Source organism: Beta vulgaris, chromosome 6, assembly GCF_026745355.1.
Source record: "Beta vulgaris subsp. vulgaris cultivar EL10 chromosome 6, EL10.2, whole genome shotgun sequence".
Classification (NCBI taxonomy): domain Eukaryota; kingdom Viridiplantae; phylum Streptophyta; class Magnoliopsida; order Caryophyllales; family Amaranthaceae; genus Beta; species Beta vulgaris.
In genome coordinates, this window is record NC_079207.1 from 5,652,242 (window position 1) to 5,679,985 (window position 27,744).

Sequence of the window (27,744 nt, forward strand, 5' to 3'; positions counted from 1 at the left end):
GAATGGAGGGAATATAAATTTAATTGAGTTTATATATTTGGTCCGCTATAAGACTTTCATTATGGTGATGTCAATCTTGCAAATTTAAAGTCTTTTGATGGGGTCATATTTTAGGAATTCAAAATAAAATTTTAGGTTTTTGTGGCAATATTCATGTGTTCATTGAAATTATATGCTATATCCCAAGTGAATCTAACTTAGTATTTCCATTAGTTAAGTAACAATAACGATCTATATTATTATTAGTTAATGTAATTACAATAAACACAAAGCAATCCATCAAAAAAAATAAGACTTATATAATTTTATTTATCATTTCAAGCAACAAATTAGTGTAGTCTAAAGGGAATATTGAACTATTAGGTTAGATAGGCAACATATAACTCATTAACTCTAGTGATTAAATCCAAAGAATTAATAGTTCATGGATATTAAATTTATTGGTGTACTTGCTAATCGTGCATTATTGCAATAACAGTTTAAAAACTTTCGTTGCATAAATAACAGAATCACTAACGTACAAGAACACCGTTAAAGCACACTCTAAAAGTCAAGAATACTACTCGAAACTTTCTCAAAATTGAGGTACAACATATAATTCCAAATTTCCCCATAGAAAAATCTTAAACTTCTACAATGGATCCTGGACCAATTTTCAATAGTAAGAGTTAATTTTAAATTAGAAAATAATATCTTTTAACTATCATATTACCAAAAAAAGAAGCAAACAATATGGACTGTTAATATTAGGTCCAAACTCCAAACTGGTTAATATTGGACTTAGGAGAAAATTAAGATTAAATTTGGGCTAAGAATTCAAAAACCATATTAGTATTAGATTGGACTAACCGAAATTACCCTTAAGCTGGAGGAAAATAAAAGAAACAAAAAGTGTGGTTACTTGTATAGTCCACTTAACGGCCATATAAGACTAGCCGTTGTATTTGAAAAATTTAAGGGACAGAGGGAGTGTATTTTCTTGTTTCCGTTTTAGGGCAACATTTTTATTTCTTTCCTTTTATCTTCTTCTTCTTCTCTTCTAATTACCTGAAAAAACCCACACACAGAAGAGATTGAAATTAAAATTAGTAAATGAAGTGCCTAAATTTCTTCATACTCAACGAAGAAACTTGAAATAATTCACAAGAAAATCACTCCCTTTTTCTGATTTTAAAGGGGTGAATTTAAAGAGGGGTTTTCTGGGATTTGATCTATTCTTTGTTTTATTTGATAAATTAGCAAAGATGATGACTGATGAAAATCAAACTACTGTCAGTTTACAAGGTAAACTTTGCAACAAAAATTAATTTATAGATGATGATGTTCTTGAGTTTTTGGCGATAATTCTAAGATTAATTCAGTTTAGGATTTCTTGATTTTTAGCTTTAATTGATTGTTTTTCCAAGTGGGTTTTTCAAATTTGTTTTGATTAATGTAAAGATCAATGAAAAACAGGTGCCAGAAAATTTGGGCATGAGCAAAAAAGAACAAGAAGAGCTTTGGGTTCGATTAACCCGAATTTGGTTGGATCTAACCCATATCCATGTATTGTCAACAAAAGACCCAATTCCCAGTAAACCTCTTTTTCTCTCTCTTCTTCAATTTCTGCAAAAATACCATATTAGTTTTGAATTGGTGGTAATAATTTGTGTTGATTTTGCAGAAAATGTATGTTGAAAGATGAGAACATCCCTAATCCTGTACAAAGACCAATTACAAGGTTCCTTTTTTTTCTGGGTTTTTTTGGTTTTTGAAGTAAGAAAACTGGGCAAGTCTCAAAATTTCTGATTGAGTAAGAAAATTGCTTCTTTTTTCAGGAGATTTGCTGCTCAGATTGCCCCTTCTTTAAACCAACAATCTTGTTCAAAGGTATTTTCTTTCTCTAATTTTCTTTACCTTCTTTGTAAGGGTATTGTGTACAAGAGATTATGGTACTAATGGTGAGCTCAAACATAAATGTAGGAATCCAATAAATCAGACATTTCAATTCCAAATTCAACTGAAGTTGAAGATGTTAAAATCATAGATGTGGAATGTAAGGCGGCGACAGATTTGCCTGTGCCAATGTCTTTGGAAAAACCTGAAGTAGCACCAATTCAAAGCAATGAAATGGTATTGTTTAAGTTCATCTTTTGAATCTTTGGGTACAATTTTACATAAAGCAAATTTCATAGACAATCTTATTTTGCTGGAAATTGAAATGAAATACAGGAGGATCTTGAGATGGAAGACATTATTGAAGACCCAATCTTGGACATTGATGTCCCTGATGCTAAAAACCCACTTGCTGTGGTGGAATATATTGATGATATTTACTCTTATTATAGGAAAATGGAGGTAAGCATTCACCAAATATGCTTGCTGTGACAGAATTTTGTAAGACAAGTGACATATGTGGATATGGAAATCTAAGATTTTCCTCTATGTATGTAGTCTTTGGTTAGTTAGGGATTAGGATCAATGGAAGTTGTGTAAATTACTATGCCTTTGGACTGTGGTGGTGGTTGTTGTTGACCGATTCGCCTCTACACGGGTAAATTACATGGGAAATTATTGTGTAGAGGAGTCAGGCACATCGGCACATAACCGTGTCTAACACAAGTACCCTAGTCCGAGTATCATAGACGGTGTGAAATATTTGGTCTACTTAGGAGTTAGATATGGTACAAGGTGAATAGTAGCAATGCTGATCATGTTCATAATCTTGCAGGCTGGCAGCTGTGTCTCTCCAGATTACATATCACAGCAATTTGACATTAATGAGAGGATGAGGGCCATACTTATTGACTGGCTTGTTGAGGTCTAATAAATCTACCTTCTAAGATCTATTTTGGGCAGAATTTCCTGAAATTCAATCATTTTTCAGTTATAATAAGTGTTGTTGCTGATTCTTAAAGCAATGAACAGGTACATTACAAATTTGAACTGAGGGATGAGACTCTATTTCTCACTGTAAGTCTCATAGACAGATTCCTAGCTAGGTATACTATGGTGAGAAAGAAGCTTCAATTGGTGGGTTTAGTTGCATTGCTCTTGGCTTGTAAGTATGAAGAAGTTTCTGTCCCAGTTGTGGAGGACTTGATTCTCATTTCTGATAAGGCTTATACTAGGGAAGATCTTCTTGAAATGGTGAGAAACTACCCTCATAGAAGCCTAATTTTGTTTCTCATTTTCGACGAAGAATTAAGTTAACAATAACTTGATTTTCCTTCATTATCATTCTTTTTGCAGGAGAGAATAATGCTAAACACATTGCAATTCAACATGTCTTTGCCAACCCCTTATGTTTTCTTAAGAAGATTTATGAAAGCTGCAGAATCTGACAAGAAGCTTGAGCTGCTGTGCTCTTATTTAATCGAGCTTTCGCTTGTGGAGTATGAAACAATCAGATTCCCACCTTCAGTGTTAGCAGCAGCTGCAATTTACACAGCACAATGTAGTCTTTATGGCTTTAAACGATGGAGCAAGACTTGTGAATTCTACACAAACTACTCAGAAGGACAACTCTTGTGAGTTCTATTCCTTGTTTCAATAATTAATTTTCAGTTGCGATTTTCAAAGTGATCTTCTCATTTATATCCTGGGGATTGCAGGGAATGCTCAAAGCTTATTGTCACCTTCCACCAGAAGGCAGGAATAGGGAAGCTGACTGGGGTGTATAAGAAGTACTCAACTTCAAGATTTGGTTACGCAGCAAAATTTAACCCAGCAACCTTTCTTCTCAACAGTTGAGTCCTAAGGACAAAGGATAATGTATAGTTTACTAACTATACAAGAGATTTGGTAATTACAGTGACAATGGAACAACTATTAAGTTTTTCTTTTATTTTTTGGTGGTTTGATATGGCTAATGATCTTGATTGGCTTTTAGAAATTGATTTTGACATAATCACCCACCTTGGTCAGTTGATTATGTTTCACGAACACATCCACTTGTATTTCATATCATTTTATTATAATAAATATAACCTCAATTGCGTATATTTCTCTTATCACAACTTTCTACTTCGGAATTTTGTAAAGTGTAACATCTGTTGTGCAAATGAATTCAGTAGCTTGTGACACAAAAATTTGTTCATATACTTTCAGATAATGTTTATTATTGTTTAAACATGATCCTATGAACAAAGACAAGAAAACCAATGCACTTCACAAGATTGAACTATTAATTGCACAAAAGACATGGAAGCATATGAAGATGGCTAAACAAGATCAAGAGAATGCAACTTTATGGTATGATAAACTATCGAGTTATGAATTCACTCTTTATGAACAGTTTCTTTTTTGCCAACCTGCATAGAGCACTTGATATAAGCATTTCAAGATGATTGAACAAGACCAAGAGAAAAAGCAACTCTTATAACTATTGATAGGTGCATCATATACCTAAACCTAATTAGACCTTCTAAGTTCTAACTAGATATAGTTGGGACAATTGGTATTTTCATTTCAAAGTAGCAAACTTGATAGATGAAAATGGAAATGATGGATGCATAGGAGAATTGTGTATTAACAAAATCGATAGATGATATGATAAATGCATGGGAGAAATTGTGTATAAAATCAATAGCTATTTTGTACAAAAATTAATCCCAAGAGCAAGTGTATGGTATATGAGAAACTGTGCGATTGTTTAAATTACAGTGAAAATTAAAGAGGTTGAGACGGAGAACATTGATGTAGACATGTAGTAGTAGAAGAAATTGAGTTAAGGAGGAAAAGATGAAAATTATGCACACATAAACATGTTTTTAAATTACGAAAAAGATGGAAATCAAACAAAAATAAAGAGCTCGAGGAAAAAGATTCATAAACATAATAAGTACTTTCTCTGTCTCTAAATTTGTGCACCATTATTATTTTTGGAGCATATATTGAGGACAAATGGAGTAGTTTTAGATACATAGGAGAATTGATAGATGAAATGATGAATACATAGGAGAATTGATAGATGAAATGATGAATGCATAGGAGAATTGTGTATTAACAAAATCGATAGATGATATGATAAATGAATGGGAGAATTTTTGTATAAAATCAATAGCTATTATGTACAAAAATTAATCCTTAGAGCAAGTGTATGGTATATGAGTAAAATTATACACATATAAACATGTTTTTAAATTACGAAAAAGATGGAAATCAAACAAAAACAAAGAGCTCGAGGAAAATAATTCATAAACATAATAAGTACTTTCTTTGTCTCTAAATTTGTGCAACATTATTATTTTTAGAGCATATATTGAGGAAAAATGGAGTAGTTTTAAATACCGAGGATAGATGTATAATGTTTTGAAATTGGAAAATAAATGTAAAAAAAAAGGTTTAGATTTAGAAGTTTCAAATTAGGTCAATTTCAGTCATCTTTCTCATTCATCATCACATATTAGAAATAATAATCCTACACCTAATACATATCATATATATAGAGTCTTAATAGGCTGCCATTTCAGAAGACCCCTACTCAAAAGCTTATTACAAGCCATACACCCCAAAAATCCCGCCTCCTTTTGATTCCCGCCTCTCCTTAAATCTCAAGTAAATAACTTAGAATTGAAAAGTTTACTACTTAACCCGACCCCAATTCCTAATAAATACTTCCTCTGTTTCTAAATAAGTGCAACATTTCTTGTTTTCACGTTTGCCAATGCATTATTTTAACCATTAATATCTTCAATTATCAATAAGTAAAAATTATAAAAAGTTGATATCAAAAAAATTCACATTCAAACGAATCTAACAAGATCCCACATGACTATGTTTTTCCTAAAATGTAAATCACCAAAGCTAATTAAAGTTCAAACTGTGAATAGTAAATACTATGCATATATTGCACTTATTTAGAAACGGAGGAAGTAACTTTTATTTTATCATATATTCGAGTGTACCCTACTAAAAGTTGGGCTTACTAAAACTTGTACAAGGGTTTAATGGGGTGATTAGGTGAAAATTACCAAGAATTGAAAAAAAGAAGGCGAAGCGCCAACTACTCTCTAGGCGCACCGCAGCCGTACTATACAGCATAAAGTGTGCATCCCACTTCAGATATTTCCTCACAACAAACCCAAAAAAGTTCCCCCAAAGATTTTCTCTCTCCTCCCTCCATTGTAATTTTCTCGACAACATGGCCATGGCAGCCACCTCTTCCGCACAAACAAACCTCCTTCTCAAAACCCATTTCAACCAAACACAAACCCAAACCCAAACCCAAACCCATTTCCTTCCGATCAACATCAAGATCCGAAAACCCATCTCCAGAATAACCTGCTCCGCCGCACCAACAACCCAACCCAAAGCCCAACCCAAAGCCCAAGATGAGCGCGTATTCAACTTCGCCGCCGGCCCAGCAATCCTCCCTGAAAAAGTCCTACAAAAAGCCCAATCTGAAATCATGAACTGGGGTAACTCCGGCATGAGTGTGATGGAAATGAGCCACCGTGGGAAAGAATTCACCTCGATAATCGAAAAAGCTGAATCAGATCTACGAACCCTTTTAAATATTCCATCAAATTACACCATTCTCTTTCTTCAAGGTGGCGCAACAACACAATTCTCCGCCATTCCTTTAAACCTATGCACTAACTCAACTGACCCAGTTGATTACCTAGTTACTGGTTCTTGGGGGGACAAAGCTGCTAAAGAAGCCGCAAAATACGCCGATGTTTCCGTTATTTGGTCGGGTAAATCCGACAACTATGTCAGAGTTCCGAAATTTGATGGGTCAGAGTTTGTGCAAAATCCGAACGCAAGGTATTTGCATATATGCGCAAATGAAACAATTTATGGTGTTGAGTTTAAAGAATACCCTGAAACTGTTAACAAAGATGGGTTTTTGGTGGCTGATATGTCGTCTAATTTTTGTTCTAAACCTGTTGATGTTAGTAAATTTGGGTTAATTTATGCGGGTGCACAGAAAAATGTGGGTCCATCTGGGGTTACAATTGTGATTGTTAGGAATGATTTGATTGGAAATGCACAGAAAAGCACACCAATTATGTTGGATTATAAGATTCATGCTGATAATAAGTCACTTTATAATACACCACCTTGTTATGGGATTTATATGTGTGGGTTGGTTTTTGAGGATTTGTTGAATCAAGGTGGGTTGGTTGAGGTTGAGAAGAAGAATAAGGTTAAAGCTCAGATATTGTTTGATGCTATTGATGAGAGTGGTGGGTTTTATAAGTGTCCGGTTGAGAAATCAGTCAGGTCTTTGATGAATGTTCCGTTTACGTTGGAGAAATCGGAACTCGAGGCCGATTTTATTAAGGAGGCTGCCAAGGAGAAGATGGTGGCTCTTAAAGGTCATAGGTCTGTTGGAGGGATGAGAGCTTCTATATATAATGCTATGCCTCTTGCTGGTGTTCAGAAGCTGGTTGCTTTTATGAAGGATTTTCAAGCTAGGCATGCTTGAACACATTTTGGGATATATCTATGGAACTTTCTTGCTAGGGAATGAATATCTGAGTGTTTTGTTTTGTTTTGTTTTGTTTTGTTTTGTTTTGTTTGTTGTTGGTGAGATCATGAATGATCATGGAGTATTTTAGTAGTAGAAGCAGGATTTCTTTTTTGAATATTGTATGGCCAACTACAAGAGCCTGTGACTGGCTGAATAATTGAATCAATGTTATGATCCTCATTAGTTTATAGGAGTATCACATTGTTGTATGCACAACTTAATGATAATTACCATTTGCTGGAAGTGTTTTGCTCAGTCTTAATCTTTGTATGTAGTCCTGTATCGGAATTGATGCATCAGTCTCTGAAGGCGTTTATGCTGTTTTGCTGGTGTGTTCGTTTTATGCAATCATCCTCTTTCATGCTGTTGTTGATGGTGATCAGTTCCTGTAATTGTTTCTTAAACTTGCCTAAAATAGTATTAGTACTTATTAGTACCCTTAGAAAGGGGAGTGATAACACAGAAAAGCTGTTGGCGAGAAACGTTCGTTTTGTTTTGCAACCGCGCTGTCTGCCATACCGACTTACTGATCGACTCTGATCTCCATAGTCCATACTAATACGCGCTCTTGAATAATGAGACAATAATATAACCTGGAGAACCAGGAACATCGAACATTAACTTCTGAAGTTCCATAGTTTCTTCATAATGCCAACCTTGTACCATGTACAGGAAAGGCTGGAAGACACTGATAGGTTTTCTTAAGGAATGCATTTTAGCATCCAGTGCAAACCTTCAGCAGACAATATTAATTCTCTAGTGTATTTTAGAACTCTTCTTTGGTTCAAGTGGGTAAGACAAATGGACGATACCAAGTAGTAGTACTTGCTTGGCAAAGGTTGTTCCTTGTGACTTTGAGGTCGTTGATTCAGACCTCATTAGAGACTCTGGTAGTCAAGATTCTCTTATTTCTTACTCAAGAGTAAAAAAGTCTCCATTTACTTCAGCCGATCACAAGTATTTGAATTCTTGTGGGGACTTCTGACTTGAATATTGAGGAAAGGGTTTGAAAACCTATTTCATTTGACGCAAAATGAAAAAGTAGTTGGATCGAGTTGACATATGAGGGGTTATGAGGGGTGTCAATTTAGTACAGTTCTTAGTATTGTCATAATAAGGGAGAAAACGACAAAGCGATGGCACCTTAAATAATATGATGGGATGAGTTTAATCCAATTATACTTATCATAATGAAGATTTCTCATACAATTATTACACGCAAGATCACTTTCTCACAACCCTAAAAATAATAGGATGGATTTTTAGGGTCTCAAGAAGTAGAAAAAATACTTTTAACATTACCGATAGATTGTATGACACATCTACAATGGTTGTATTAGAAATATTTTGGTTGTTGATTGTTGAGAGTCTAGTGGAAAGTATCGTTAGAGGTATCTCCTCTAGTTTCCCTCAGTTAATGTCATTGGTCTTGGGGTAATTAGTAGATGGTGCACACGGGATAAAAATACAGAAAAGAATAACAAAATGCATGCACGAGGATTTAAGATTGGTAGCAGATGGACATATGGTTCAATAAATGATGAGTACACAAAGTCTTATACATGGCCATGATGGTGTGTTAGTTTACATATAAAGCTTTTATGAGCGTGGGGGTTACAGTGATGAACATATGGGGTTACTTGACGGATGAGAGTACTCTAATGGAAAATGAGGTCACTCCTATTAGAACAAATGGGGTTATTCTAGTAATAGTGAAAACGAATAATCGAGGTTGCTCAAAGAACAAAATGGGGTTACTGTTTTTGGATCAATTGATTTTACTGGTGCAAATGAATTGGATTACTTTTATAAACAAAATAACGTTACTCTTATGAATAAATGAAGTTAAATCGTATGATTTAATAAACGTTACTCGGAGAAACAAATGTGGCCACATCAAGACTATATTAGAGATTTTATACCCAATTTCATATACCAGAAAAATTCCGCTTATTTCAAGTCAAGAGATTCCTTTACTTTTTTCAATCAAAACGCAATCATTTATTGTTGTGAGTTTCATTTGAATCATACAAGTGCGTGTTGGGAGGGTCTAAGTTCTAACAAACTTGTGCTACCTTTGTTTAGAGGTGAATTCAAGTCACATGTTATGTCCGAGTCCCACATCTGGAACTCTTTGGTAAATGCCTAAATGGTAATACTCCAAGTTCAAATTAACAGAACACAGGCGGAAACTAACATTAAAGTAAAGGCTCTCAGCTTTGAAGCAGCATTGGATCTCTCAAGGATCCATATGGGTCGCACAAATATCATAATTTATACATTATACACCAGTAGACGTAAACGTAAGCAGCTTTTTCAGAAGTCAGCTTTTATATACAAAAAATACCCCTCCGATCTTTATTAGTTTACCCCTATTTCTTTTTGAGATGTCCTTTATTAGTGTACGCCTTTCTTTTGTTTCTATTTTTAGAATGGAACGACTAACTTTTCATCACATACATTCAACTTTAATATATAATAATAGTTTATCTTTCTTTCCATGACCCACAAATTATTTCTACTAAAATTATGTGCAAAAGAAAAGAGTAAACTAATAAAGACCGGAAAGAGTATATAATAACGACACCATTTGAGGAGATAATTGTCGGGCAAAAAAAAAAAAGTGACAGAGATCTCTATCACAAACCTTCACTATAACCCCTTACTGCAGTGTATGGCTGCACGTCGATACAACCCATTGCCAGTATACAGGTGTGAGGGGAAACTGTCATTGCAGAAACAAAATTAGTTGCACTTCTATGAGCAACATTCACAATTTATAAAGTTCCAACTTGAACTAGACAGTCGAAAGTAGAGAGAAAAACTTCTGCAAGTAAAAGCTTCCGTTATAATGATCTACCTTTCATTCCCTTTTGACATGATGTATACCAATATGTCGTTCTTTTTACAGTAAAATTCCAAAATCCATAGACAAAACTATTTTCTATTACAGAAATGCGATGTACATAATTAATGAAAAAATACAAAAATTTGAAGCACGATTTCCCGCTATATCGATTTTTGGCCAGAAAAATCACAGCCATAACATCCGTGCATCCGAAACCTTCTTTAGATTGTACTCTGTAAGTCATACAAATGAGAATCTTGAGAAAAGCGAACGACTTGGTGCCTCGCTTGCCGAGCTAGCTGATGCATCCGCATAACTGCGATAAACTTGTTGGCACTTTTGGAGCTACATGCAACATGAAAAAATTAGATTGTCACATTAAAAGGATCAGGAAAGGTCATTACCACCATCCAATGAGTTAGAAAGGAAACATAAAATACATTCCTACATACTAAAACAGTAGGCAATCAGATTTTATCACCTCGTCAGGACTAAATTGCAGAAGCATTGCAATTACTGGTAGTAGTGCCTCCACCTCACCTATGAATAAGGAATTAACAAGGTTAAATATTTGACACAAACATCATTCAAGATTCCATTATCATATATCAAGAGTCCCACAAAAAATTGGCTGTCAATGAGTTTGGGTTGTTGTCTATGTAGACCCCTAGATATTTTAGAATATAAAGTCTACACTACATCTTGAGCAAGTACCAGTTTCAAGAAGCTTCAAGACCACATTTTTAAGGTAGGTCATATCCACCCCTTCCCTCTTTTGCGATCTATCCATGATCCGGAGTTCCTCTTTCAACATGCCAACCTACAAGCACAATTTTATTAGGGCTTCAGGTTTTGACAGGAAAGGAAAGATGCAATGAACGCAAAGTTATGAGCCCGGTAGAAAGAACTTTCCTCATTAACGCATCAAAAGGATTATAAATACAGATCACCACTCACGAACAGCCAGCCTCTTAGATTAAGATGATAATAACAAAAAGCAAAGTTATGGATTCCAATCTTGGCAACTACATTCTTGTGGTACTTGAAAAAACAAAAAGTTTGCACTTTTGACTAATCCTTTTGACCTTTGTGATCTTCAAGAATGATCATTGACCACATATATACTTCATTACACAAAGTATTGCTCCAAGCTAATACATAGTGTATGTAAATGACTTCTCTTGAAACTAGATTTCTAAAAGGAATCTAATGAGTATCTTTATCTTCCATTAAAATGCATATAAATTAATATGGTCATATTCACAATCTTTTACTTTTGAAATTTTGTTTAAGACCCCATGCTCAAACTCTTCAAATTTAGCTCAAGTATCCATGACAGAGACTTGCCATTCCAAATGAGCAGAGACACTTAAGCACTCCAATTTCGGCCAAAGGCAAAAAAAAGAAAAAAAAAAAAAAAAAATTACTTCGATTCTCATGCAACACAAGAACATCTTGGATCTTTGTCCTTGTGTACTGCATCTTTGCTTTCATATCGTGCTCTGAGTACTTGTACTCATGTCCCCATATCTTTTACTCTTAACATTTGGTTTGAGGATTATGATGCTCGGACTCTTCATTTCAATTCAAGTACCCATTACTGATACTTGACATTCCCAATGAGTATGGGACACTTCAACTTTGGCCAACAACAGATATCTAATACTTCCTCCATTCAATAATAAATGCAACACTTACCGTTTCGTGATGTTTCAAAATAAATGCAACATTACTGTATTTGGCATTGAGTTCTCTATATATCTCTCTTCATCACATGGGTACCTCTTTTTATTTCTCTCTATCTCTATCTTCATCACATGGGTCCTGTTTTTATTTCCCTCTATCTCTCTCCTAACCTTGGTTCTTGTGCCTCCCCTCCCTCGTGTTGCACTTATATTATAGCGGAGGAGTTATTTTCCTACTATATACAGTTACTGTGTGCTCGTGCTTGTGTGTGTGTAATACTTTTGCCCATATCGTAACTGTGGATACTTGTAATCATGTCCCTATATTTAAAGTTAATATTTTTCTATGTCACTCTAGGATCCTTATGCTACTTAAATTTCTAGATGTAGAGTAATATATCAGAATCTAACCATCTGTATGGAAGTCTTGACCATTTGAGCAATGAAATAGGAAGGAAAATTTTCCAACTTCTAACTGCTGAGTATTTCTACAAATATTAAGAACAGCCAAGCAACACCTCCTTGGCTCCCCTCACCTAGATAAAGAGTCAATCTCATTGTATCACTGGATACAAGTCCAGCAGAAAGTGGATCAAATTGATCAGATGTGAGAGAGTAAAGCTTGCGCATATACCTGTTGGTTGTGGAGACGGTTTTCACGCTCAAGCTCTTCGATTTCCTCCTGAGTACGGAGAAATAGAATCAGAATTTATGACACTAAATTGAAGTTGTTCATGATGGAATTTTACCGACTTGAAGTGCCAGGATGTGCCGCTGTGACTGAGCTAACTCTTCTTCTCTCTGAGCTTGCTGCCTAGCCAACATCTTGAGAGAGAAAACAGGGAGTTAGCACACAGATTCCTATCCACTATACACAAATGCACCAAAAATTTCCAAATCTAATTCTGTAGAAATAGCAGCAAGCCATTCAGCTATCCACAGAACACTTTCCTAATTTTAATAAAAATAACAATCAAGGAACTTGTTGAAGAAGACACAGTAAACAAACAGCATAAAAGCACTGAAAGAGCATGAAGACATATACACCTAAAAGCTAAAGTCCTAAATCAGATCCTATGAAGGCGGTCATTTAATGAGAATTGAGGAATCCACGAACACATGAGAATGCAGTAATTAGAGTTAATGTTCCTAAGATAGATAAAATATTTCCTATACCTAAAAACATAAGGTATAACATACCAGAATCTGCTGCTCTGCAGTGGAAGTGCTTGAGCTATCTTGGTTATGTGAGCCTGATAAACATGTTCAAATGGTGTTGAGGATGTAGGAATTATAAGCCGCTACCATAAGAACGGTCATTGCAGAAGATGTGGAAAAAATTTCATACCTTTGCTCTGAGTACCATGATCACCTCCCTAAGACGAGTAAACAATTCCATGAATCAAGTAGAACAACAAAGTAGAATTGACAAGAATATAAATTAACATCCAAGCTCAAATGAAAATTGCGGGTAAACTTTAACGGAACATACTTTGAGTTCTAAATCCAAAGAGCGCTGTAGTTTATTGTTTTCGTACAAAATCCTTGAAATCTCTTTGTCTTTGTCCTCCATCATTCTATCAGCAAGATCACGAAAAGAATCATGCTCTTCCTGCAAACGAGACTTAATTAGCCAGTGAAGGATATGGTCCATCATCCAATGTCAAGACAAGCGGCGACAAAATGTACTTTCAATTTATTATATTGTCGTTTAAGCTCTTCAATTTCCTTGCACAGATCTGGTGCACTGGATGCCTCCTTTTCAGCTTCTATCGCTTCATATTTCCCTGTAATGTTATCGTATAACAAGATCTTACCTTAGTGAAGTTGGCATCTAAAGGAATCTGAGATAAATAATCAACGAAATCATGCATTGATAAATTACAGTGCATCAAGCATCAAAATTTACCTCGCCATGTTTCTTCCAACTTTTGCAAATTTAGTTCCCAAGCATCTTTCTCTAACTGGTACTGCAGAGTCTGAGAATCAAGCTTAATTTCTAAGTTCTTTATCTGCTGTTCAGCAGTTTTAAGAGCCGCGTCTCTGAAATTTAGACACATAGAAGCATTTATATGCACATATATTCGAAAATATTAATCATTAGCATAGTATTCTCATGTCTCCTGCTTTAAATGGTCCCCTAAATTAACAGGTCACCTATATTAAGTGTGTACATTACTAATATATAAAGCCATAGTCGTTATCAGGAAAATAAACAAGATAGAAAATCTCCAGTCGCTCAGGATCCCTAGGCTTTGACACCTTCACAAACTGCATAGCAGAAATTACAGCAGGCACTGAATTTAGGGACAATAAAAAGACTTCACAGTTCTTCGATACAATGGAATATAACAAATAGAATGCCGTACAAGATCAACATGCTATTGCTAATCCAGATGTGATGTACAATCATCACAAATTATAGAACGGCAGTATTAAAATTCAAAGAGAAGGGGATTGTCACGCATCAATTCAATCTGCAGTTATCTGAATCTAAGATAGTAAGATAAGCAGATATTTCCAAAAACTTCTAACTATCCATATATTCTGCCATAAGTTGAAGTCAATTGCACAAAACCACCAAATCCTACTCTATAGTCTATCTTTTAAGTATTTCAAGAGCCATCTGGTGCTGATGCCTACTGATCTTTCAGATACAAGATTTAAATACGTGAAAACTGAAATCCTTGGTTCTAACATGTCGATCATCTAAAAAATAACATATGATGACAACCATTTACTAATACCGAATGTCCAGCTAACAGGCATCAAGTATTCGCTCACCATGCAAAAGGTAGGAGAAACTTGCTTGGTAGATTTAATAGAACAAGATAGCGTTAATCTCCTATTTAGAAACTTATATAGAGTTCACTATTTAGATTAGTTTTATAGTAGATTTACCAATGAGATTAATCCTTACATTGATATTCTGGTGCTTATTTGAAGGTACATTTTCAGTATGCAAAATGACGACCTTTTCATAAATAAATTAGCTTTCTCACAATGACAATGACAACAAAAAATCAATAATAAGTACCGTGTTGAAAGCTCTATATCATAATTGGCCAAAGCAGCTTGAAGCTCGTTGACAGCCTTATCCCTTTCTGCAGAAATCGATGATATTTCGTACTCAGCATCCTGAAGAATAAAGGAGCATGCAGATTACCAAAAGATATTCATGATCTTCGCATCAATCAACATTGAATCAGGCTACAAACTTTACCACCAAAGGTACATCACAAAATAAATGGGAGGTGCAAGGGATAAAATAAACAGAACGTTGAACAGCGATGGAACTTTGATAAGATTGAATACTTTTAATGCTTCCTCTAAAGCTTTGATTTGATCAGAGTCTTTGGCTGCTGCTAGATCTGCGTCCTTCTTCTGAAGAAGGGAGTGAGCACGAAGCTTATAGGAAGAAAATTCAGCTTCTAGTCGACTGATCTACACAAACATGATAGAAGCACGATTAATAAGCACTAGAGATAGTAATCTCAAATTAACATTGTAAAAGCATTGCAGATCAGTCAAGAGAAAAAACACCCCGTGTAAAATCATCATTATAATTGAATCTTAGCTAGAATATACTAAACCAAGGTAATACATATAACTCCATTTCTTTTCGTAACATGAAGTTCTCTTATCTTTAACATAAAACTTGGATGAGAACCAAAGCATGCAAAATCTCCAGAAATATGGTTCTGCTAAGCGAAACATGCCAGTTGAGCTTTTGCATGTAAAAAGATAGGGTCATTACCTGTTCCCTGGAGGCTGCCAGTTCTGCATCTCTATCATTAAGCAATTGAGCTTGTCCAGACAACTGCAACTCAAGCTGACCTTCAGATATAGTAAAAAAAAAAACTCAGAAACTCAAGCTTTTCTTCAAAGTACCCCATTGGGAGGTGTCGGACAATACGAATTGTGCAGTTATTAACGAATGTTACTTTTTATTTTAGCAGTTCCAATTTCTGCCCGTACGCGGCTACTCTCAGCAGTCTCTAGTCTTGCTTTGAGTGATTCGCAGGTTGCTTCCCAGTTCTCTTTCTCTTTCTCCTGGATCACAAATGACAAATAAATGAGCAGGCAGCAGAAAAAGAAAATTAGTCAAGATTCGATATTTAGAAATCTCTTAAATGAGTTCCAGAATAATATCATCTCAAAACCTGCATGTTCTTACACAAAAGCACTACAAACTACTAAGAAACTCTCTAACAATACCAAAAAAAAAAAAAAAAACAAAGATAAGTGGAGCAACCATTCCAAGAAGGGTACTTTTTAAAAAAAGAAGAAGACAACGCAAGAATGCTGAAAAAAATTGAGACTTCCCATCACAAGGTCCAGCAAATTCTAAAATGATTCATTTTCCATTCTCTAGGGTCTTTTTTCAATGTTCCTTTAGCTATTTTCACCATTCCCTTTACCCCTTTGATTACCCCCATATCCCTCTACCATGATGCCCCCCCCCCCAACCCACTTTCATGGAGGGTAAAGGGAAACAAGTTGACCACCCTAACCACCAACCTCCCCCCCCCCACCCGCTACAACTACCAGCCTCCCCCCAAATCCACCACCACAACCATCAGCCTCCCCCCAACCCAATGCCACCACCACTCAATGTCACCACCCACACCCAACACCCAACAACAGCACTACCCCGCACCCACCCTTCAACCCCCCCCAACCAATTCAAAAACCATCCAAACACTAGAACCCAGCTACCCGAAACCCACCCCAGCCACCCACCTACTCAAAACCACCTTTCCCACTCCAAACAACCACCACGACCACCTCCATAACCCCAATTAAACCATCCAAAACCACCGCATCGCACCACACCAAACAAAACAAACCTACCACCCCAACCCAACCTTCTGAAACCACCTCTACCACCCCAAACTAACTGCCCAAAAATCACCCCACGTACCAAATCATCTGGAAAACCACCCCACCTACTCGAAACCAACCGAAAACTAGCAACAGAGAGAAAAAGGATAGAGAAAAATGAGAAATGCATACATACTCCTTCAAAAGGGATAGATAGTACCTCTCTTTTTTATTCTAACAAATTGAAATGATTGAATTTTTTCTATTTGGAATTGTCTTAGTATGATTTTGGGTCTAAATGGTCAAATTCAACAATCAAAGCTTCAAAGGTGGAGATTTCATGGTCTAGTTTGACCACAAGAACTTTTGGTGGTGGCTGGCAATTTCGGCTGTGAGCACTTGGGAAACTTCGGTGGTGGTGGAGGTGATAGGTTTCTAAAAGTGGTCATGGTGTTGGAGGATGGGAGAGAGAGTGAGTGGAAGAGAGACAATTGTTTCTCCAGTTACTGACGTCATTGGGCCTACAATACAAGAGGTGGTATACAGCATCATGAAATTTACAAGATATACTTACATGCTCGTGTTTCTGATGAGCAAGATCTCCTTTAACAGACTCAATGACAGCTTTTAGTCTAGCTGCTTCACCAGAAGTAGCAGCATCTATTTCAGCCAATTTTGATTCCTTTTCAGCAACAGATACCTGGAAGAATTAGTTGCAGACATTACAGATCAAGGTAAAAGACTTCGGAATATATCATACTACAGCTGAAAAGCAGCAAGAATAACACTTATCCCGCTATAAAATTAGTTTTCAAAGCCTGAGGAGCCAAAAACGAAGAAAAAAAAAAACTCTCCAACAGTGTTACTAGAATTTTGAAAAAATAAAACAAGCAACTGAAGCCAGTGACGCCCTTCTCCACTAAGTTGATGGTCAAATATCATTGAAGTCTAGCTCCTGCTTATTAGTACTATTGCTAAACGGTTTGTCCGTCTCACAAAAGTTCCTTAACTCAATAGGCAAATTCACCAGCTACTTCTCATTAATTTCTTACAACCATAAAAGATTTTGTAAAACCCAAACATTAACGGCACGTCATTATAATTAATCACTCGATTAAAGTGATGAAGCAGAAGCCATTCACCATGTTCACGTAGGGAACATATAAATGGCACAACGCTTGTGTTCCTTCAGGGTTCTAATATCAGAACTGCAATCGCAATTGTTGAAACAGTTTTGCGTCGCAAAAGCTTTCACATAGCAGTGTCGTGCAAAGAGTCACAGTTGACCTGGTATATTCTTCATAATAGTCATGTTGGCCTCAACGGCAATTTAGCAGCCAATATGGGCCTTGTATCAGTTGCAATGGATCTGCATCGACCATTTCAGCCTAGAGGTGTCAATCTGGGTCACTGGCTGGGTTTGGGTTGACCCAACCTGGGTCGGAATGATTTGGGTCGGAATAGTCTGGGTGAGAGTGTGTCATGGGTCGGAACTGGGTGGGTCGGGTGAACTTGGGTCGGGTTCAACTGGGTGAGGGGCTCCCGGAACTGGGTCGGAACTGGGTCGGCTGAAATTGGGTCGGCGCGATCTGGGTTGGGTGAATTTGGGTCGGAGCGGAATAAGGTGAAGTCGGCCCAAATCGGCTTTCGGAATAACTTGGGTCGGAAGAAATCGGCTTTCGGAATTACTTGGGTCGGAAGAAATCGGGTTCGGAATGACTTGGGTCGGACGAAATCGGCTTTCGGAATGACTTGGGTTGGAAGAAATCGGCTTTCGGAATAACTTGGGTCGGAAGAAATCGACTTTTGGATTACTTGGGTCGGAAGAAATCGATATTGGAATAACTTGGGTCGAAATAAATCGGCTTCGGATGGACTTGGGTCGGAATAAATCGGCTTTCGAAATTACTTGGGTTGGAAGAAATCGATATCGGAATGACGGGTCGAAATTTCTCGGCTTCGGAATGACTTGGCTCGGAATAAATCGGCTTTTGGAATGACTTGGGTCGAAAGAAATCGGCTTTCCGAATGATTTGGGACGGAATAAATTGGCTCTCGATAAGACTTGGGTCAGCTGAAGTCTCGAACCGGCAGCGTATTGACTTGGGTCGGTCATAAGAAATCGGCTCTCGGAATGACTTGGGTCGGGATGTTATAACTTATAAGTTATAACATGTGATATAGTGATATAGTATATACTGATATTGTGAATTGTGATTGAGTCATTGTGAATTTTGTGATAATACATTGAATCATTAATACTTATATTACTAATTTAAAAAGTTTATAAACTGAGACTTATAATTTATATAGTTATATTGTTGGGCCATTCACCATTGGCTATTACCCATCGGGTTATTTTTTTTCTTATTCATGATTGCAGAAGTATTCAAGTAACAACCATAAGGGTTAAGCCGTTAGGGCATAAGTCCATATTGATTATTAATTAGAGTCAATAGATTATTAAACTTAAACAATTAGTTAGTTAGTGACTTTCTTACTCTCAAGTTTCAATGAGTCACTATATAGCAACAAGAAAAGTTAGAATTAAGAATTAGGTTGACATTAAATCATTAATGAAAGCATCGTAATTCATAATTATAAAATTGTTCAACTTGCATCGTTCAAGGAACAACTGAACAAGTAATAATGATCAACGTTAATCACTTAATCGAATATGAAGATGATACATAATCATATCACTATATCAGTAGAGGATGAAACATTGAAACTATGAAAGTAAATCATAGTTAATACCAAATTATCATATCACTATATTTATCATTAGAGGATGAAACATTGACCGACTTTCGTAAAGTTATGGTTCACATAGATCAAATGATTAAAAATTGATTGTCTTTGACATTAATCAAAACCATCAAAAGGTTGATCGTCATACAAGATAGGGCTCGATCATCGATGTTATTATCACTAGAATAGATTGATCGACTTTCATCGTTAATGTTTCAATTGTGGATCTTGAAAGATACTACTAATAGGGCTCGATCATCGATGTTATTGCACGATTTTAAATAATTGAAGCATCATTAGAATAGATTTATCATTTCTCAAATCTAATCTAAATTAAAACAAGTTATTATCGGATGAAACAATGAATGTATCATTGTAAATTGATAAGGTAAGTCAGTATAACACTACTCTATCATCCCCATCAATGCAACATCCGTAGTAGATCCTGGGTTTTAAAAAGAAAATTGACCAACTAAACAATATTTGTTTAACTACTCATAGTGAAGTTAGGTCAGAATGATTTTGGAACGGTTAGTATTGGGTCAGAATGGTGTTGGGTCGGGTCGTATTGGGTCGGGTGATAACTAGTCGGGTGGTAATTGGGTTGGATCACAACTGGGTTGGGTCACAATTGGGTCGGTGATAGCTGGGTTGGGTCACAACTGGTTCGGCCGCTAGCTGGGTTGGGTCACAGTTGGGTTGGGTGATAAATGAGTTGGGTCACAACTGGGTTGGGTGATAACTAGGTGGGTTTAACTGGGTCATTGGCGGGTGAAGTTGGGTGCGGGTTATTTTGGGTCGGAAATAGGTTGGGTCTCGGTCGTTGTTCACGGGTGCAACTGGCACGGTCAACCTGGTCGGCCCACTTCAGGTTGGGTTACCAATTCCACGGGTTCAACTGGGCATGCATGGACGCTGGGTCAGAATGGGTCGGCTTTTCAACCGACCACTCTCGGCTCGGAACAGGTTGGGTCTGGGTCGCATGCGGGTTCACCCATGGGTCGGCCCAGTTTTTGACACCGATAGTAAGGTCGGGTGCTAACAGGGTTGGGTCGAAACTGGGTCGGTGATAGCTGGGTTGGGTCACAACTGGGTCGGTGATAGCTGGGTTGGGCACAACTGGGTCGGTGATAGCTGGGTTGGGTACAACTGGGTCGGTGATAGCTGGGTTGGGTCACAACTGGGTCTGATAGCTGGTTGGGTCACAACTGGGTCGGTGATAGCTGGGTTGGGTCACAACTGGGTCGGTGATAGCTGGTTGGGTCACAACTGGCGGTGATAGCTGGGTTGGGTCACAAGGTTGGGTGGTAACTGGGTTGGGTGATAGCTGGTTGGGTGATAACTGGTGGGTTTAACTGGGTCATTGGCGGTGAAGTTGGGTGCGGGTCATTTTGGGTCGGAATCAGGTTGGGTCTGGGTCGTTATTCACGGGTGCAACTGGGTACGGGTACAACTGGGTCGGCCCAACTCAGGTTGGGTTACTAATTCCACGGGTTAAACTGGGCACGGTGAACACTGGGTCGGAATGGGTCGGCTTTCCAACCGACCACTCTCGGCTCGGAACAGGTTGGGTCTGGGTCGCATGCGGGTTCACCCGTGGGTCGGCCCAGTTTTTGACACCTCTATTTCAGCCAATACAAACAGTCCTTTACAACTCAGAAAATAGTGGTTTTGCGAGCTGAAACATTGATATGTATCGGCCAATATTTAAAATCATTATTCCAAGAAATGCCTGGTGAATTAACATCCCTTTGAACATGCCAAGAGACAAATGTATAGAAGATAAGTGCAGTTTCACTTTAATCAATCAAATTTTACCTGTAAAGAAGAGACAGTTTCTGCTGCCTTGTTTAGCTCAGACATTGCTTCAGCAAGTTGCATTTCCAAACTTTCTATATTCTAGATAGAATAAGATCAAACAAATGTCTGAGTCACTAAAATAAAAGATGCTATGTTGTAAGGGAAGTCTGTCGAACACCAAGATAACCCAAAGTCAACTTGATGTCAAAGCAATTCCACACTATATTCACCTTCTGATGTTTGGAAGAGAGCTCAGCCACAGAAGCTTGCCTCTTGTCCTCAGCAGCTCGTACTAATCCTTTCATGTTTTCCAACATCTGCAAGAGTAAGATAAAAATAAATAAATGGTTGATGCTTCAGAACATCTCCAGCCTTATCAACCAAAAAGAAAAAGTACTAATGTGAACTTGATATTGCATTTAGACTACAAGTAACAAGCAAGTAACAGTTGATTAATTAATCATTCTCCATATTATTGCTGGTGTGTATATATACACAGAAATTTGCTAAAGTGTACGGATCACTGTACTAAGAAACATCATAGCGCTGTCACTTTTTCAAATCTTATTCTTAGTATATACTACCTCCATTTTACAATACGTGGATCATTTTCCTCTTTTGGATGTTTCACAATACATCCACTCCTTCAAAACGTAATTACATGGGTTTGAAATGAAATCACAACCCTCTCTCTCCTCACCCTTGGTTTGTGGGTAATATAGAAATAGTGCATGTATTTTGAAATGGAGGTAATATATCACAATTCATGAATATATTACCAAGTCATTGCCCAAGCCATTAAAAGATCTGCTAGCCCTACAAAGTGGAAAATATTTGTTCTTACAGGCTGCCGAAAATGAGAGCCAGACAACTCTAGTTAACATGTGTTCCTTGAACAATCATGATAGTGACATTGTGGGGACAAAACATGGCAATTATTCCGCTAATTTAGCATCAAGCAGCACAACATAGGAAGATAAGGAAAATCAATCGCCTAGAGTGGAATTTAAATGGCAATAGGAAACAATTTGAAAAAAATCGCTTATAGGACATATAACTAAAAGAATATATGTGCAAAGGAAAAGGGCTGGGAATTCCGCCATTAAATTGCATTTGGAGAGATGAAACACATGAATATCAGCCTACTTCTCTTCATATATGAAACAAAATAAATATATATATTAGAAAAAACTGTGTTTAGATGCATGTATAAGAAATAAGAAACATGCATTAGCTAGAAGACTGCAGGAAGTTAAGTTTGCAGATGATCAAGATCTCATCCAACTACTAATTCATCAAGTCATTTAACATATGATGCATGGATAATGGAGATAATTCAGATAAATGCTTTACAGAAAAATCTTATATTCTTATCTCTCTAAAAGTAAAGCTAAGAAGACATGCAGCCTTGCAGAACTGATTGACAATTATAATATACCTGCTCCTTCTCCAAAAGTGACTGTTGAAGTGCTTCAAGAGCATGATCCTTTGGTTCCAATGAATGACGGAGCTCTTCAATATTATCTCGAAGCCTGTGAGTTACAGCAGCTTATCAATTGTAGAATATCCAAGCAAATATATTACAGTACCCAGATCATAACAGACGAAAAAGGGGTACTCGGTACTTGGTAGATAGTATGTAACTGAATTTATTTCCTTTGGGGAAAAAAAATCGTCAACAACCTACTGGATCTGAGAAGGTCCAAATGTATGCTTCCTCAACTTTCAGTAAAACACACCAGATGACAGACCAAGGAGATTTTAATAGCATAAAAATCTTTAAATGAGAATAAATTATCAAGTTAAACCTCTACGTCCAATTCACTTTTAGTTGAAAGACATCCATGTTATAGAAAATTCAAGATTAGCCGCTTAGGTTCCATATTTGAAGTTCTCAAATGCAGGCATGATGCCTGAATAAGAAGACACAAAAGAAGTTATCTTTGACTCATAGAGCCACAATTGTGGTGGTGGGGATGGAATACGATTCTGGTTTTGGGTGCCAACCCAACTAGATAAGCTAGTTGGCCTTTACAGAAACAACAAAATTGCAACGAGTAATGACATCATAAGAGTGAACTGCAAAACCAATAAACGGCTAAACGCAATAAACCTGCTCACATTTCTCCTGAACGGAGAAGTAGCAAAGCTCATAGAATTTGGCTAAAAACTTTATAGAGAAGGCAACCTAAAAAGTTTGAGATGGTTCTTACTTATTGTTCGTGGTTCTTAATTGCTGCCTCTCCATATCCATCGCTTTTAGTGCTTCATTTGCTTGTTGACGAGTGCGCTCCAGCTCTTGCTGCAGTGCGGTAAGTTGGGATGTAGCCCGTTCGGCTTTCTCATTTGAATCACGAAATTGTGACTCCAAATCATCTTTTTCCTGGATTTAGAGTTTTACAAACAAATGAAACTAGTCTACTAAAAGAGTCAATGTTAATTCTCAATGTAATTTTCAGTCAGACAGAGCTATGTACATCAGATATATAAGATAACAAATAAATGCAGGAAGAAAGACAATCAGTGCATTACTGATTGCCAGATTTCATCCCAATCACTCGTGTTCACAATTGAACTTCTGTCTCATCTATCAATCCCACTCTCTCCTTCGGACCTTCCCTCTAAAATCCTCCGACTTTTTCCCCATTACATAACCTCCCTCCATTTTTTCTGGTTCATGATATATCTTTATTTTACTCTTCCTTTATTCTTGTTTTAGTTTCCTTTAACCAAACTGATAAATACATTAAAATTTATGAGCAAGAATATAAAGTACAAAACCATCTTCTATATAGTTTGCCTAGTGATAGACTTCTAAGTCTTAAACTGTGAAACAGCTTTTTGTAGTAGAAATATTCACCATCAACTAAGGTCCATTATGCTTATCAAAGAGTTGATTGATGTTGACAGTTAGCAGTGATGTGTATAATAGTTAAGTAGTTAACTGATAAGCAGCATGCCTTGATGGCTTTATTTCTATATACAACTTAAAGTAACTTCTGGTTCAATGTTAGGCCACCCTTAGTGAGCATGACTTGATCCTTGAATTAGATTAACTTTGCATACCACACGCTTTATGGTCATGACATGGTATAGCAAGCTAGTGGCTTAAATGGTTTAGTATGGCTTTGCATATGTACTAGGCAGCCCATCCATTGCTCAACGTGTCTTTTCTCAAAGCTCATCATCTCTTGCATATGTTTTGTGCTCTATGCTAAGTGGTCCTTGTAAGGTCATATGCTAATCCAATTGACCCCAATACAGTCAAGCGGGTAGGCTGTTGGCAGAAGAATTCAAGAATGATGTGGGAGTTATGATTTGTCTTATAAGGTTGGTGGCTCATTGTTTGCTCTTATGCCATATTGGATTTCGCCAACAATTGTTAGCCTTGATTGCCTTAAATCACATGCCACATGCAGCAGCATAATCTTACATAAGTAACTCGTAATTAGTCAACTCTTCATAAACAGATAACTTTTTTATTGATTACCTTGTATAAATTTTGTTTACTCATCTCAGGTTGGCTTATTGGAATTTCTTCATTTTTGTTCAGTGCAAGTTTTGCTACAGGTTCTCTCTTTATACCATTAATAAGCTTATAGAATTAATTTAATATCAACAGTAGGTGTTAGGACTTCCTTCACAGGTTTCACCAGAAAAGATTTGAAACATAGCAATGTAAATAGAGTCAAATCAAGTTCTGCTCCATGTAAAATGATTCATACACATACAAAAATTGTGAGGGCTTTATTACTAAGCGCCATCCAGCACATTGAGATATAGAAATTAAAATAGAAACTCTGATGTGTAGCACAAGTAGTAGTTATCTTCCCCAAGACCATGAGTGACTCTATATTGAACGCTTAAATTTTCATTTATAGCTACTCTTTCGCATAGGAACTTAGGAAGCTTATGAGTAATATGGGGATATGGTTTATTTTCAATTCTAGCCTTTGTTTTTACATGGTCAACTCCATATTTGAACTATTAAAAAGTGCTGAGAATATACATCATACATGTACAAGTGTACATATTTCTGGATTCTAGGTACAAAGTTAACAGATAATATTTACCTTCTGAACGTCTTGAATGCGCTGCTTTGCCCGTTTGTGTAGCCTGCTAAACTTGGAATCAAGCTCCGAATATTTATCATCGCGTTCTTTGATTTCCCGCTCCATCTTTTGTTGAGCTACAAACAAAACAATCTAAAACATTTAAATAATATTTCCGATCAAAAGGTCATACTTTAAGATATTGCAAAGTTGGCATACTATGACAGCCTGGCATGGACTTGTGCTCAGATATAAAGGTCAATGAGCTAGAAACAGAACGTCTAAAAAAGTCCGCAGCTAAAATGTCATACAACCTTCTTAAAATTGAGACAATCCCCCTCAGCAATGCATAGTTTCATACATAATGTAAGGGAGAACTCAACAACGAACCTTCGGCAAGCTTAACTGAGAACTCTTGGGCTGTAGCATCTGCCTCTGAATATGATTCCCTCAGGTGCTTCAGTGCCTCTTCTGCAGCAAACCGTGTCTGTTTTTCCTCCTGCAGTTCTCTATTCAACAACTCTATCTTTTCCTGCAATGCTTTTACATCATCTGATCCTGCATTATCTAGTTCGGCTGTTTGTTTATGTTGGGAAGATTCAGTGGCTTCTATTACTAAAGTTTGCATGTGCAAGCCCTTGATCTGAGACTTGAAATACTCGTTTTGGAACTTGAGCTCAACAATCATCTGAACCAGCTGATCTTGAGCACTATCAGGGCCAGCATCATCCAGATCACAGACACCATTCTCCCTGGGATGACTATCATCCGAATTCATTTCTGTCAGTTGTTTCACGAACTTTAGATCATCTTCTGCTGTTGTTTCTATCATTCCATTGACATCACCTTCCTGGGTCAACATCTACCTGTTTCCTGGAACAAATTCATTGTCATAAGCTAAACCTACTCTAACGAAGGACCCTTACCCAAGTCGGAACAACAGAAATAGCATAGACTTAGAGTTCGAATAATACTACACCCTTCATTCCATATCAGCTTACACTCTTTCCTTTTGGGTCTGTTCCAAGTTAGATTACACACCTGTATTTTGGACATTAGACCAGTATCTCCTATCAAATCTACATTTCTTTCTCCTCTATATAGAAACTAAAATCAACCAACATCTAGAATTGCATCATAAAATCAAGCTAACTCAACCCTACATTTGGCTGGAATTTGAACTCCAATCAAAAAAACACACCCATTAAGATACATTTTACAACCCCTTCACGGTTTGACCTCCGTCTCTCCTGTAACCCAACCCTGAGTTTTGCTGGAGCTGAGCTCATATCGGGTGCCCATCTATTCGTCTAAGACTCTCCTCAGTCTATTGTTTTATAACATAGAAATCTCACGGACACCTTAAAGCTCTCAAATGATGCTTGTTAGTTGTTATCAGGAACATATCAGGTTTCATAATAAAATACGACAAAATCATACAATTATAAAAAAAAAATGAATTTTGTAACATTCTAAACCAATCACATTAGGAATTTGAAAAAAAAGTAAATAAGCTGATTTATCATCGAGTGGACAAGTAAGCGAAAACCCTACTTTGAAGATTAATTCGATGAATCATGAATGAGAAAAGTTAAACCTAAATCCGCAAAATTCAATCTAAATTGGTAAAATTAGCCGACAATTTGTCATTAATCAGCTTCCGAAATCATCCTAACAACTATGTAATCATCCGATTGATCAACCACAAACGCGAATTGGACTAAAACAATCGAGAAATAGATAGCATTAATTTGGATCATTGTAGTTTGCAGCAAATTATCAATTAAAAGGGGGGAAAAACTGACCTGGGAGTAGAGAGATCGAGATATATGACAGTAAAGAGGCTTGGAGTGGATCTTGGACTGCTGTACTGTTTTTCGCGCTTCAAAACCAAAATACAAGTAAGAAAAACATCTATGTCCCTTTTTTTTACAGAAACTTTTTTTAGGCTTTGAAGTACTGTAACAAAGTATTTTATTTTTTATTTTCTCAATTCTTGACTAAATAAAACTTGTATTTCCTCCATTCATCTATTGCTACGATGACTACTTATGATAGTTTCATATCTATTGTAACAATGTTATTTTTGGTTTAAAAAAATATATATTTAAAAAAAAATTAGGAAACAATTTGTATACTCGTTTAAATTTATAAGACTAGGAGTGAATACAAGCCGAACTTTAATGTGGTTTGTCTTGGTTCAGGCTCTATTCTTTTGGATTAAACTGGATTGAAATTGAGAGAGGAACTTGTCTAAATTGAATTGAAATATTAAGTAATTTGTTTGAATTGAATTGAACTGAATTTTCATTAATTTAGTTTAAA

At 36.7% G+C, this 27,744-nt stretch overlaps 3 protein-coding genes across 5 annotated transcripts; 2 read left to right on the forward strand and 1 right to left on the reverse strand.

Annotated features, from left to right (window-relative positions):
• The first annotated feature begins 942 nt into the window (after nucleotides 1-942).
• On the forward strand, nucleotides 943-3,981 carry LOC104895207 (G2/mitotic-specific cyclin-2). The gene is made up of 10 exons (XM_010681649.4): nucleotides 943-1,284; nucleotides 1,456-1,573; nucleotides 1,664-1,720; nucleotides 1,818-1,869; nucleotides 1,963-2,112; nucleotides 2,212-2,337; nucleotides 2,711-2,800; nucleotides 2,908-3,129; nucleotides 3,232-3,509; nucleotides 3,594-3,981. Exons 1-10 carry the CDS (start codon nucleotides 1,245-1,247, stop codon nucleotides 3,730-3,732), a joined length of 1,272 nt encoding a protein of 423 aa, XP_010679951.1. The 5' UTR covers nucleotides 943-1,244; the 3' UTR covers nucleotides 3,733-3,981.
• A 1,996-nt stretch (nucleotides 3,982-5,977) lies between these two features.
• On the forward strand, nucleotides 5,978-7,702 carry LOC104895208 (phosphoserine aminotransferase, chloroplastic). Its single transcript, XM_010681650.4, has one exon. The coding sequence runs from the start codon at nucleotides 6,125-6,127 to the stop codon at nucleotides 7,412-7,414; it is 1,290 nt and encodes a 429-aa protein (XP_010679952.1). The 5' UTR covers nucleotides 5,978-6,124; the 3' UTR covers nucleotides 7,415-7,702.
• Nucleotides 7,703-10,300: 2,598 nt separating this feature from the next.
• Nucleotides 10,301-27,383, reverse strand: LOC104895209 (protein GRIP). Of its 3 annotated transcripts, none has more exons than XM_010681652.4 (22): nucleotides 27,225-27,383; nucleotides 25,810-26,285; nucleotides 25,441-25,556; nucleotides 23,581-23,750; nucleotides 22,806-22,899; nucleotides 21,598-21,684; nucleotides 21,386-21,466; nucleotides 17,391-17,516; nucleotides 15,937-16,045; nucleotides 15,750-15,829; nucleotides 15,308-15,436; nucleotides 15,030-15,130; nucleotides 13,902-14,035; nucleotides 13,682-13,779; nucleotides 13,485-13,604; nucleotides 13,341-13,368; nucleotides 13,193-13,245; nucleotides 12,746-12,817; nucleotides 12,627-12,674; nucleotides 11,022-11,127; nucleotides 10,789-10,847; nucleotides 10,301-10,652 (listed from the first exon to the last, which is right to left on the reverse strand). In XM_010681652.4, exons 2-22 carry the CDS (start codon nucleotides 26,279-26,281, stop codon nucleotides 10,548-10,550), a joined length of 2,388 nt encoding a protein of 795 aa, XP_010679954.2. In that variant the 5' UTR covers nucleotides 26,282-26,285; nucleotides 27,225-27,383; the 3' UTR covers nucleotides 10,301-10,547. The 3 variants fall into 3 exon arrangements, with proteins under 3 accessions (XP_010679954.2, XP_010679953.2, XP_010679955.1); XM_010681651.4 differs by having other exon boundaries at nucleotides 25,810-26,292; nucleotides 27,225-27,382; XM_010681653.4 differs by lacking the exon at nucleotides 27,225-27,383 and having other exon boundaries at nucleotides 25,441-25,572; nucleotides 25,810-25,986.
• Nucleotides 27,384-27,744: the final 361 nt, after the last annotated feature.